Raw genomic sequence first — 13,046 nt, forward strand, 5'->3', positions numbered from 1 at the left:
TTTTAAGATTTAGTAAGCAGAATAAAATGAGCTGGAGGGGGGGGGGGCAACAGCGGGTCTTGGTCCATTATTTGAAAGCTGGAGGCTCTGAGGATTTAGTCGGCGGCGCTCTCTCACTCTGTGCGCAGGCCAGACGAGTTCGCCCACCTGTCCAAAACCACTCTTTTCCTCCCTCTTGTATGTAATTAGTACTGGAGGTTTGGCCCAAACACCCACAATCCCTTTTGATCTGGGAGCTTCAAACACACTTTGGTGCTTCACACACAAACACAACCTGCTGACCTGCGCACAATTAAGCTTTATTTGTCAAAGAGCGTCAAGGCCTCACAGTTTGGTTGAGCTCTTTAAATTGATATCTCATTTGCTTTTACAGTAACACAAAGATTCAGAGGTTACATTTCAAACAGTGCAGTCAGTGCATTGCGAAGACCTGAATCGACCCTGAGGTCTGTTTCCTGCTTCCACGGGTGTGTCCGTTTTGTGTATCAGTGATGGGAAAAAGAGAAGAGAGAGAGAGAGAGAGCATGCTGGGAGACGTTGACGGACAGCAGCAGCAGATCAGGTTGTGGTTGATAGATGAAGGATAATCAAACGGCAGCCTGACATGATGACTGACAGCATGCTTAGCCCCAGAGAGAATACCTCGGGATTGACAGCGTGCATCTGCGTCCGTGTATGATTTAGGGGGGATTGCTATGTGCTCCTGAATGAATGATTCCTATTGATTGAAAAAGGAGGGTGAAGAGGAGAGAGATGAGGCAAAGGAGGAGATGGGAGGGAGGAGGAAGGGATAAAAAAAAGCTGCAGACGCAACACAGTTGGAGCTGTCAGTTGTGAATGAACCCAGATGTCTGAGAGATAAAGAAGTGTGTATATGTGTGTTTGTGTGTAAGATCTTATCCTCTCCGTTTCCCTAAAGGTTTGACACACAAAAGTGGCCCATTTTCTTAGATCAGACACCGCCTAGTCTGCTTTACATGGAGTGACACACCCCTATTGTATGTCAGAGGTGTGTGTGTGGTTCCTACTCATACTCATTCTTGAATATTATAGAGGTAAACACACGCCACGAGTTTTGCATTTTCTCTTTGTTTCATGCATTCCTTCTCCCGTTCTCATTTCCATAACTTCATACAACTGTTTATTTCATGCAGAGCTGAGGGAGGGAGGGATGGAGGGAGGAGGGAGGAGAGAGAGAGGGGCAGTGATGTGCTTAAGGAGCAAATTTCCCTGGCTGGATCCAGGCTTGCGCTCGCGTTTTAGTCATCCGTCAATCTTTCTTTGTGTGCGATAATGATATTTCTGCCATGATATTTCTGGTCACTGCTCACTCAAGCAGAAAGCCGTCTGTCATACCTTTTTAAGCAGCGCGCTTCGATTTGTGTTGGAGAGCGCCGCGTGAAGCCGCCCGACGCCCGTGTGTTGTGTGCAGCTGTGTGGATGTTTACCAGCATGTGGGGGTGGGAGGGAGATGGAGGAGAGAGAGAGAGAGAGAGAGAGAGAGAGAGGGAGGGGAGGAGGAGGGTGGGTGATGATGCTGAGGGAAGAAAAGGGAGGGAGGACAGTGTGCAGTGAGGTGAGAGAGAGAGAGAGAGAGAGAGAGAGAGAGAGAGAAAGAAAGGGAGAAAAAAAAGGAAAAGGCAGCAGGAAAGGGAGAGACGGGGAGGACGCTGCAACTGCCTATAGATGCTGGAGCCTTCGACAGCGGAGCGCGGCGCTCAGCGGACACAGGAAGATGGTCTCAGTAAGAGGGGAACTGACGGTTGCCTATAATTTAATGTTCAGTATCTTGGACTCCTTCTCCATGGGTAATGCTACGGCCAGGAACTCCAGAGCACAGCTTTGCTCTTCTCCTCTTTACTCTCTCTATATCTCTGGCTTAGTTGCTCTCCAGGATTCTGTCCTTTCCTCTTTCACTCTCACTTTTTCTCGTGCTTGCGACCGCCGTCGGGTAGCCAGGCTCTAGCGAGCGCCGGGTTGGCCCCCAGGGCTGGCCCCACTCTTCCGCTGCACCAGTCAAGCCGAGCGCTGGCCGCGGCAGTGATGCAGATAGATCGCGCTGCCTCCCCTCCCCTCCCTCCCATCCTCCCTTCCCTCCTCCTCAAACGCCAGCCGCGGATGGACGAGCAAAAGGAAACCAAGCAGGGAAAGAAGAGAGGAAAGGAGGGAGAAGGAGACGAGGGCTAGATGAGCACTGTTGTGGGCATTGTTTTGGAGTCTGCGTTATCTGTTTTTTCTCCTTTTTTTCCTGAACATGGATGATATACTGAAACTACATTGGTAACCTTCTCCCTTTTTTTCTTCCTTTTTCCCCCATTTCTGTCAGGGGTGGCCCCTGCAAAGAAGAGCCCCAAACTGGTAAGTTGTATACGTTTCTCCTCTCCCATCCATCCATCCTTCACTCTTCTGTCCTCCATCTACACGGCCAGAGGGCTCCCTTCTCCTCTCCTGCCTCATCCCCTAACTCTCCTCTGTGAGGTGTAACTTGTGCTGATGTTGTGGGTCTGTTTGTAGCCATGGGGATGCTGTGCTTTGCGGGGGTGGATCCCTGTAGCTTCACATCAGGGCCCCCCCCCTTCTCCTCTCTGGTGGGGGTTTTGGACTGGAGAGGCTTTGATGCACACAGCGTGATCTGGGTTGCTAACACGCTGATGATCGCATCGTGCGGGGTTGCTAAGCTTGCAGCGTGAGAGCTGAATGTGGGATCGCTGCTGAGAGTCGGTGGCGTCCTGTGATATCTGCTGCATTCATGGAAGGGACCCTATACTGACTGTGAACATGTGTTTGTTAATTTTTGTTTTGCAGGACGATTTTGATCAAGCTCCTCCATACAGAGATTACACTAGGAGGGTATGTGATGTCGTCAGCTGGGGGAAAGTTTTGGGGGATACGGTGTGGTGGTGTTGGTGCTGGGTATGTTAGATGATAATGGTGATGGTATAGCAGATAATAGAGGTGATAAGTTGAGGATGATAGTAGTGTTAATACATGATGTTTCAATGTAATGTTTGGTTGTATTAGGTTGTTAGTGTGCAACAAAACACACTAAAGATGACAGCCAATGGACAACTTCCAGGTCTGAGAAGTGAAGCCAATGAGGAAGTGCCTTAAACTTGCATTATTTCTAAAAGCCAGCAGGGGGCGACTCCTCTGTTTGCTAAAAGAGGTCTGATTGTATAGAAGTCTATGAGAAAATGACCCTACTTCTCACTTGATTTATTACCTCAGTAAACATTGTAAACATGAGTTTATGGTCTCAATCGCTAGTTTCAAGTCTTCTTCAATACAGCATGATGTTCATTTAGTAAATGATGGTCCCATTTAGAGTCAAATAGACCATAAAGCAGGGGATGCTTTAGGGCGGGGCTGCCTTGTGATTGACAGGTTGCTACCACGGTGTTGTCCGGTCTGGGAGTTGTCTGCATTTTCGTCTTACAACTTTAACTCTTTCACGGTTCATGAAAGTTAATTATAACTTTTTAGTCGCCTAAAAATGTCTTTATCAGCGTTCCATTGTACCTCTCGTGTCACTACTGGTTGCAAACAGCCAAAATGCTGAACTCGAGGCTTCAAAACAGCAGTCCACAAACCAGTGGATGACGTCACGGTGACTTATATACACTATAGTCTATGGGGACTGCTAATGCTGTGATGCATCGAGGCTCCAAACCTAATTGTGGCCTGCTGGTGGCGAAGCAGGACTGAATGTGAGGAAGCAGCAAGGATTTGTTTTCATTGCCCCAGCCCCCACTCCTTCCCTCCCTCCTTCCCTCCCTGCCTCCTTCCCATCTTCTGTCTCCTTAATAAGTTATTGGAGCAGCAGAAACCAATGTATTAGACCAGTCCCGGAGCACAGAAGGAGAACACAATGACTGCAGAAGGTCAAATCTAATAGATCCATCAAGAACACAAGATTTGTTTTCATTTGATGGGGGAATAGGATTTGGACTTTTGTGTACATCAAACTGAGAAAGCGAGACACACAAAAATGCTCGTGCTGCAGCAAGCGGCTAATGGAGGCACCATTTTGTTTGATGGAATGAAAGTGACCAAAAAATCATTTTGCGGTCAGGGGGGAGAACCAGCCCTGAGGTCTGACTTTAACACCAGACAAGGCCTGCATTTGTGACTAATTACATGAATCCATTGATTTTAGTTTTTTGTACCTCACCACACAACCCAGTGAGGTTTACACTCGCAACACTGGCAGAGTAAGCATTCCAGCTCGGCGCTGACTTAATATTTGCTAAAGCGTCAGGCTTCTTTTATGTCTAACAAGGGTGATGAATATAAACATGAATTGCAGAGGTGTAGGAGGCAGATTCAGGGAGTAACGAGTCTGAATTTATTGAAGACATGGCTGCACTTTGAAGGCCAAACGCTTTGATATTTGAGAACAGATGAGCCGCCTGCCTCCGCCCCTTCCTGGTGTATTTTTGTCCACCACATCCGAAAGAACCGGGGAGGTCACATGATGTGAAGAGACTGAACTGCTGTCATTTTCTCTTATTATCTTAAAATATCTTTCCCATGCTCCGTCTGTAACCCTTTTCGCTTTTGAAAATCTGCAGAGTAACGGTGACGATGGGGCTGTAAAGAAAGCTATTGTGACGAGGGTCATGGAAAGGTGTTTTTTTTTTTACTTGTCGCGTACTTGTACTTGAGCTCTGGATCGTATGTGCTTTACCCCGCTCAAGCACCGCTCCCTTGAAATCCTCGAGCAGGTGCTTAAGTGTCCATGTTATTGAGGGGCCGGTGGCAATTTATGAGGAGTTTTACATTTCTGACTTCACCAGTAAAAATCCTCCCTGCGTTTCAAACCCCACGAGTGCTTTATTCACTGTGAATATCTCTCCATATGCAGCAGGGGATGCAGTTCCTTGTTAATACATTCCACTCTGTTAAACAAAAGGAATAGGCAATGCACCCTCATAAGTTGAGCTACATTTGTTTCTCCCACAGCTGAATGACTTAATCATGAGAAACCATTGAGCGCTTTTTTTCCCTCCCTTTGTGTACTAAATAATTGTCTGAATAAAACAGATTATTTCTTGTGTTGAATACAGCAGCAACACAACAATAGTTGACATTATACGCTCTTATCTTCTGAGGGTGGGAAACACCAGAGGCCCCACAATACAATATTATCACAATACGGTAATATCACGATACAATCTTATTGCGATTTTAAACTTTTAGCGATATGCTCAGTATCAGACATATTGTGATTTATTAAATTTTTCCACTGCAAATTATGCAGTTTGTCAACATCTGTTTTATCTAATAAGATACAGTTTGCACTCTGTTCATCTCAGAGATATCATTCACATATCTTGAGGTCAGAGGTCAAGGGAACCCTTTGAAAACGGTTGGTACCAATCGATTCCTTCGATTTTTTTCTAGTTTCATATGATATGAGGATCTTCACAAGCTTTACGACTAAGCCTGGTACAACCTTTGAAATACAGAATAGTGGCTGGGTCCACCGGAGGATTGTTAAGAGGTTAATAGTTTATTAGGGCTGTCAATCGATTCAAATATTTAATCACGATTAATCACATGATTGTCCATGATTAGTTGCGATTAAATCGCCCATTTTTTTATCTGTTCAAAATGTACCTTAAAGGGAGAATTGGCAAGTATGTATTACTCTTATCAACATAGGAGTTGGCAAATATGCTTGCTTTATGCAAATGTATGTATATATTTATTAAATCAATTATCAACACAAAACAATGACAAAGTTGTCCAGAACCTCTCACAGGTACTGCATTTAGCATACAAATATATTCAAATCATAACGTGTCAAACTCAAGCTCAACAGGCAACAACAGCTGTCAGTGTACTGACTTGACCCAAATTGCATGTGATTATCATAAAGTGGGCATGTCTGTAAAGGGGAGACTCGTGGGTACCCATAGAACCCATTTTCATTCACATATCTTGAGATCAGAGGTCAAGGGACCCCTTTGAAAATGGCCTGACAGTTTTTTTTTCGCCAAAATGTGGCGCATTGGAGCGTTATTTAGCCTCCTTTGCGACATGATAGTATGACAATGACCAATGGATTCCTTGGGGTTTTTAGTTTCATATGATGCCAGTATCTTCACTCTCGCTTCAAAACCAAGCCCGCTACAACCTCCGAAAGATCGATTGCATTAACGCATTAAAGAAATTAGGGACAATAAAACAATTTTGCGTTAACGTGTTATCGCGTTAAATTTGACAGCCCTATAGTTTATATAATAAAAGATCAATACTTGACGTCCGTGTATCGATACAATATCGTCACGCAAAATATCATGATACAATGCTTTATCATTTTTTTTTCAGCCAACCCTATTATGTTCTGCTTCCTTGTTCCCCAAGGAGCAGCCGTCTTAAATCTTTTTGATCTCTAATCCCCAAATTCTTCCCTTAATCTCACTGATTCTCCTTTCACCAACCACAACCCCTTGTCTTTCCACTGCTGAGCCGTGCAATAACCTTTTCTATTTTGTCTCCACCAGTCCGTCAGCGCTCCGTGTTCACAGGTGTACTAACACAGCTGACTTTCAATTTGCTAAATGTCATTGATGTGCTTTTCCAACAGCAATTGTCGAGAAAGGACAGTCAGAACAGCTCCCAGCATAGCGTTTCCAGCCAACGGAGCACCCACACAGACTCGCCCCTGCACTCATCCCTGGCGCCCCCTCTCAGCGAGAGCATCGCCCCCCCGCCCCCCTCTCAGCCGCTGCCAGGCCTGCCGCCCCAGGACATCCCAGCGGACGGGACCATCCAAAGAAAACCGGACCCCTTTAAGATCTGGGCCCAGTCCAGGAGCATGTATGAAAGTAGGCGTAAGTATATATTTTTTGGTGGCGGTTGGATGAGGGCTGCATGTGAAGACCCTCGGTGGGTTTAAATGGTATAGCACGTTTGGGAGCGAGGTTTGGGATAAGACATGTGCATGTAAGTAACTGGTTTATATTCACATATATGCCGTGTCGGCAGTGCCTACATGTACCAGGATGCATTGCACGCAAGCTTCTGATGCCCAGGGTCCCCGCCGGCCATGTCCTCCTGCACAGCTAATGCAGCTGCAGCCGTGGCCTCTCTCCGCTGCATTTCAGCCGTATTTAATCGAGTATGCGGCCGAATATCCGAGTCAGCCAAAACACTGTAAAAAGTATCCTCGTCCATAACATCCTCTTCACTCATATTTTGGGATGCCATTTTTGCTATTGGAAATGTATCACTGGATTGCAATGCAAGCGAAGATAAAAATGAAGTTCTGTTTGTTTTTTGGCTAGACCACAGAGGGCCAACCCTACAAACGCAAAAGTCTGTCACTGACTGACTGAGTGATGAAGTTTCAAGATTGTTCGGCCGAGTGTTGGAGTTTCCTCATTGGTCGTTGCTCTTTCATATGCAAATGAGCCCGTCCAGTGTGACGTGTCCAGCTCACAATACCTGGACCAAGGTGTCAAACTAGGCGATCTATTTCTCAAATGAAACAAGATTAAGCAGTTAGATAGTCTATTTCTCGGCAAAAATGTTTTCAGAAGTAGATTTTGGTGGATTGTTTAGATGGAATAACAGACAGTTTACAAGCAGGCCACCATGTTGTTTCCTGTTTGAAACGGCGAGCAGAAAACCAGGAACCAATCAGGTGCATTATACAATCGGGTACGTCACCGCTTGAACGGCCAGTTGAGTGGAGCACCACGTCCTCTAGTGTCCTCGCCGGACCTGGTGGACATGTACCGCTGGATTTAACATCATAGACATGACCACTGAATATTTGTGTAACAATTTAGCCACAAATTCACAGACTGACCGTACACGGTCCAGACATATACTCGGTTTGTCCGAGTCTTCTTTAAACTTGATTTACACAGTGGACCATACAACAGGTTTAGGAAGCTCTGTTTCTGAGCGTCATCTTGAGCACAGCGCCGCCTGGCTACCAAGAGGCAAAGACTAGAAATCCAAGCTTAAATAGCCTGTAGTTCTTCCTTGCATCCAGTAACGTCACTGTCAAGTCAAATGACGTCGCTGGATGCAGGAAGAACAGATTTTGCAGCTGTGAACTCAGTCAATATAGCACGCACTGAGGAATATATTGCTTCACTCGACTTCATTTACCATCAACACTGATTGGACATCCACATAAAACGTGGTGAATTTTCCCTTCAATATTTAACACATAACCATGAGAGCGATCTCAATCTTCTCTGAATCACAGCAGGAAGAAAATGAATAAATGTATTCCCCAAAATGTTGAGTTATTCCTTTTAAAGCAGTTCTTCAAAGCCACAAAGTTATCATTGATTCCTGCGCAGCAGCATTAGAAGCAGCCATCTCCCACATGTTCTTTGTCCGGCCGTTTAAAAGCTACTACTAGTGGTGCCACCGTGGTCCAATTGTCGACACTGCCATCGTTGACACACTTTTACGCTAGACTTCCCTTCAGAGACGCGCAGGCGTATAATTAGCAGCAATAGTGGAGTGGATGTCAGCGGATTGCATCCCCCCCCCTCCTCTTTGTCTAGCCTTGCCAAAGCAAAGGGATAGCTCCAATTAAAAAGAATAACCCCCAGATCCACTGTCAACAGGAGAGGAAGAGAAAAAAAATCAGGAGTCTGCAAGGGCTGAGAACATCTAATCACTTTCTCAGGCACCACTTCGTCAAGGATTTCCATTATTTAGATGCCCATGAAGAAGAGTGTGAAGAGAAGGGCTGAGCGTGGGCTAATAGTGCAGACGCCTGTTGGCAAGCTGCCGCGAAGGGCTGCGAGGACAATGGTGTTTGATTTAAAAAGGAAATAAAGAGTAGTGATGGAGAGCGGAAGAAACCAAGACTAAGGGGGGAGATTATGTCCACATTCCTGCCCTAAGGTGGTGGCATCTCAACAGGTTTTTTTCTAAATTGCCTTAGCCAGTTTGCTCAGAGTAAATGGGAGAAACTGCAAAGAGGGCACAAAGGATAACGATAAAAAATAGGGCCAGAAAAGTGACAGTAACACAAAAACGGGAAAGAGAAAGGTCAAGCTTTGGTAGATCAATGGACTCTGGAGGTATAGAAAAGTAGAGAGGGAGCGCAGAGAGAATGACAGGGAGGACAGCTGACCTGTACCAGCAGGTGTAAATCCTACCGCTTCCTCACGCTGCATTGAGCTCTCATCCTAAAATCCCGCTGCGTGCACCCCATAGGGCTCAGGCCTCGGCCACGGCAGAGGCATTTCTCCACGCGGCATTCGCTGTAATGAAAAGTTCTGCTGAGATCAAGGTCTTTAAACGCACCATGTGGTGAACGATTTGCGGAAAAAATATCCCCCCAAAAAAACTCCCACAGCATTTACCTGCTCTAGAAAACTCGACCGGAGAGGATAGAGGACTCGCTCACGCTTTATTGCCATTCATTTTGATTATTGTCTGGTTTTAACATGTTCCCAGTTTAATTTCCTCGCTGTTTGAGCCTTCTTATTTGCAGTCCTCGAGCATAACTCCGCACAGGTCCGTCCCAATCTTTGTGAAGTATTGATCGATTCACGCCCAGTTGCCTCACTGCGGGGATCACTTATGGATCCGTTAATCGACAGGAGCATGGTGTAACAGTGCAGCTGACCCCACCGTGTGCAGGTGCAGATTGCGACGGTTACCCTCTGACTCTTCCTCCCCGCAGCTCCTCCGCAGTTACCCATTGTGATAGATTGGAAGAGATAGCTTGCGTTCCGCGGGGATTTTAGCTGTTGACTGAAGGAACAGATTGGGAGCAGGCTGTTTACGCCTTCTGCCACCCTGCCGTCTCTTAGTGGCTTTAGTGGCCTTGGCAGCAGTGGCCCTGTGTCGGAGCGAAAAAGGGAAATCTCCCTGGGAGTTTGCTCCGAGGTGCGTGTTTGTCAGTCAGTACAACACAGCTGCGACCATACAAATGCATGCACATACATGAATACCTATACGCACAAAGTGTTCACCGAGATGAGGCCACACACACACACTCGCTCCGGCTCTCCACTGGCTCCTAGTAGCCCCCCTGAGGCTCTCGCACCCCCCACCATCTCCACTGTTACATGAACCATGAGCTGTCATTCGCTGCAGTGCAATGCCTCTTTTATAGCACAGCACCTTTTCTAGTGACAAGCACACACACTGCGTTCTCTTGTGGATGGGAGTGGACTGTCACATACCCTGCTCAATAATATATAGCGGATTATTCCAGCATGTATTAGCACCTCTGTCGGGTGGAAAGTGCTCCCCCAACATATGGAAGAGTAGAAATGGACTTTCATGTCACACATCGCTTCATAAAAGAAGCAGTGAAGTCCGTTTGGAATAGTAATGTCCAGTCTGAGGGAGCGTCACTGAAAATGTTGTAAAAAAGCTCAAAGAAAGTAGAACTATTTCAGACTTCAGAGTGGAATTTCAGCCTGATCATTTCTAATTATGGGACCAATGAAATGAGGCTGCTCTGAATTGTTTTGGCAGCCTGTCTGGCTTTTGATCGTTTATTTAAGCTCCATACCTGCTATGCTCTTCACCCAAAAATAGATCCTTTTTATCTTTTTGACGGATCAGTTGTTTGTTCTTTTCCCAAAAGCCTCCAGACAGATTGTTTGTGCAAAGTGCTATCTTAGTGACAAAGCTTGGAACAGTTGGGGAGGATGAATATTTGCATGTTGACATAAGCAGGCATTTTTTTTTTTTATTCCCTGAGAACAATAGGTGCATCCATTACGGCCATACCGTCGACTGATCAGGGTGATATTGAGGGTGTTCTACTAAACGGTTAACTGCATGCGAGGGCTGTACTGGTGCAGGCACAGGAAGTCCCCTGGGGCTGGCTGTTTGGGGTTAATGCAGAAATGTTAATTGCGCTCTGTTGATTTTACAGTTCCAGACTTCCAAGAGCAGGACATTTTCCTGTGGAGGAAGGACACAGGGTTCGGCTTCAGGATCCTCGGAGGCAACGAGGCCGGAGAGCCGGTAAGTCTCTCTCGTTTACTTTTCCATATCTTTGTGTGAAATGTTTAAACTACAACTGAGAAGATTCAGTATAACCTGAATGATGAAATGGATGCTATATTCCCAGTAGGGCCGTCAATAGATCAAAATATTTAATTGCAATTAATTGCATGATTGTCCGTAGTAATCCGTATCGCTAATTAATCGCACATTTTGTATCTGTTCAAAATGTACCTTAAAGGGAGCTTCGTCAAGTATTTAATACTCTTATCAACATGGGAGTGGGCAAATATGCTGCTTAATGCAAATGTATGTATATATTTATTACTGTAAACCAATTATCAACACAAAACAATGACAAATATTGTCCATAAACCCTCACAGGTACTGCCTTTAGCATAAAAAAATATGCTCAAATCATAACATGGCAAACTGCAGCCCAACAGGCAACAACAGCTGTCAGTGTGTCAGTGTGCTGACTTAACTATGACTTGCCCCAAACTGCATGTGATTATCATAAAGTGTGCATGTCTGTAAAGTGGAGACTCGTGGGTACCCATAGAACCCATTTACATTCACATATCTTGAGGTCAGAGGTCAAGGGACACCTTTTGAAAATGGTCATGCCAGTTTTTCCTCACCAAAATGTTGCCTAAATTTGGAGCGTTATTTAGCCTCCTTCCATACAGGGTAACACGGCAAGGTTGGTACCAATGGATTCCTTTGTTTCTTTTTCGTTTCATATGATACCAGTATCTTCACTCTAGCTTTAAAACTGAAAAGTGCCACAACCTAAAAATAGCAAGTTGCGTTAATGTGTTAAAGAAACGCGTAATTAACTTTGACAGCACTAATCTGAGCAGCATCTAGAGGGTTTCTCACCACATCTGATTTTATTTAGTTATTTATGTTCCTCCTGTGTGGACTTCTGAGCTTCTTCATCAGCTTCTTATCAGTGATTTCTCTTTGATCTGGCCAATGTAAAAAGAAAACCACCCATCATCTCTCAAACACACACACGCACACACACACGCACACACACACCGCTTCTTTCTTCCATTTCTTGAAGAGGCGAAGTTGTTTTTGTTCTTGCTCGCTGGCCTGCACTCCTGCACTGCGTTTTTTGAAGGAAAAAGAAATAATGATTTACTTTGGAGCTGGGGAGAAGAGTAAAGATGTAATAGTGCGGTTTAAATTATAGCGGACCTGCATGTCAACTTCATGCCTGCTGTAAAAGCTTGGAGATCCTTGAATTCTTATTTAATGTACTTGTTTGAAGTCCTTCCATGTATGTATTCTAAGAATTTCTGGCTCTTTTGGCAGTCTTTGCTTATCTAGATCTACATAATCTCCTCCATCTCCTTTTGTTTGTGTCTCAGATCTACATCGGCCACATAGTGAAGTACGGCGCGGCAGACGAGGACGGACGCCTGCGGTCCGGCGATGAACTGGTATGCGTGGACGGCACGGCGGTGGTGGGCAAGTCTCACCAGCTGGTGGTGCAGCTGATGCAGCAGGCCGCCAAGCAGGGCCACGTCAACCTCACCGTGCGACGCAAAACCAACTACGCCGGTAAGAAGGAAGAGGGATCAAGATGAAAGATGGATGGCTAGATCAGTGTCTGTTTCCTCGTAGTTGCTTTTAACATATTTGAGCATGTCAGTAATTATTTCATATTATATCATCAGTGTGTTTTATCAATTAAAGATTTTGAAGTGGGGTTGTATGTATACTCCGTGTTCTGCGAGGTAAAATCACTGCTTTTGTGAATGTAGTCTGGTGACTTTGAAGAGAGCAATGTAATGGCTTCAGTTCCCCATCAGTAAGGGCTGTCTGGTGTTGAGGTAAAGCGGTTGTGGACGAAAGCAACAGAAAAACACCTAAACCTAACCACCTAAAAACAAATCAATGTCAGTTTAGGTGCACACTATATTTAGAATATTTTCACAGCTTTACCTCGTCATCAGACGCCCCTTTCTGACGGGGAATTGAAGCTGTCTTCAAAGCCACAAGACTCCATTTACAAAAACAGTAGTTTTACCTTGAGGAACACAGGAGTTGCTCGTCAACCACTGCATCGATCGGTTAGTTAGTTTGAG

The 13,046-nt window shown here is 45.3% G+C and overlaps 1 protein-coding gene across 10 annotated transcripts in view; it reads left to right on the plus strand.

Annotated features, from left to right (window-relative positions):
- The window catches only part of magi1b (membrane associated guanylate kinase, WW and PDZ domain containing 1b), a 174,597-nt gene that overhangs the window by 141,806 nt on the left and 19,745 nt on the right, over positions 1-13,046 (plus strand). For 7 of the 10 annotated variants that reach the window (XM_074616964.1, XM_074617051.1, XM_074616780.1 and 4 more), the window contains 5 exons: positions 2,327-2,358; positions 2,806-2,850; positions 6,593-6,839; positions 10,877-10,968; positions 12,327-12,519. In XM_074616964.1, coding sequence (XP_074473065.1) covers positions 2,327-2,358; positions 2,806-2,850; positions 6,593-6,839; positions 10,877-10,968; positions 12,327-12,519 — 609 coding nt within the window. The remainder of the gene's footprint in view (positions 1-2,326; positions 2,359-2,805; positions 2,851-6,592; positions 6,840-10,876; positions 10,969-12,326; positions 12,520-13,046) is intronic. The other 3 variants (XM_074617134.1, XM_074616712.1, XM_074616514.1) reach the window with 2 other exon arrangements.

Source organism: Sebastes fasciatus, chromosome 1 (assembly GCF_043250625.1).
Source record: "Sebastes fasciatus isolate fSebFas1 chromosome 1, fSebFas1.pri, whole genome shotgun sequence".
Taxonomy (NCBI): Eukaryota; Metazoa; Chordata; class Actinopteri; order Perciformes; family Sebastidae; genus Sebastes; species Sebastes fasciatus.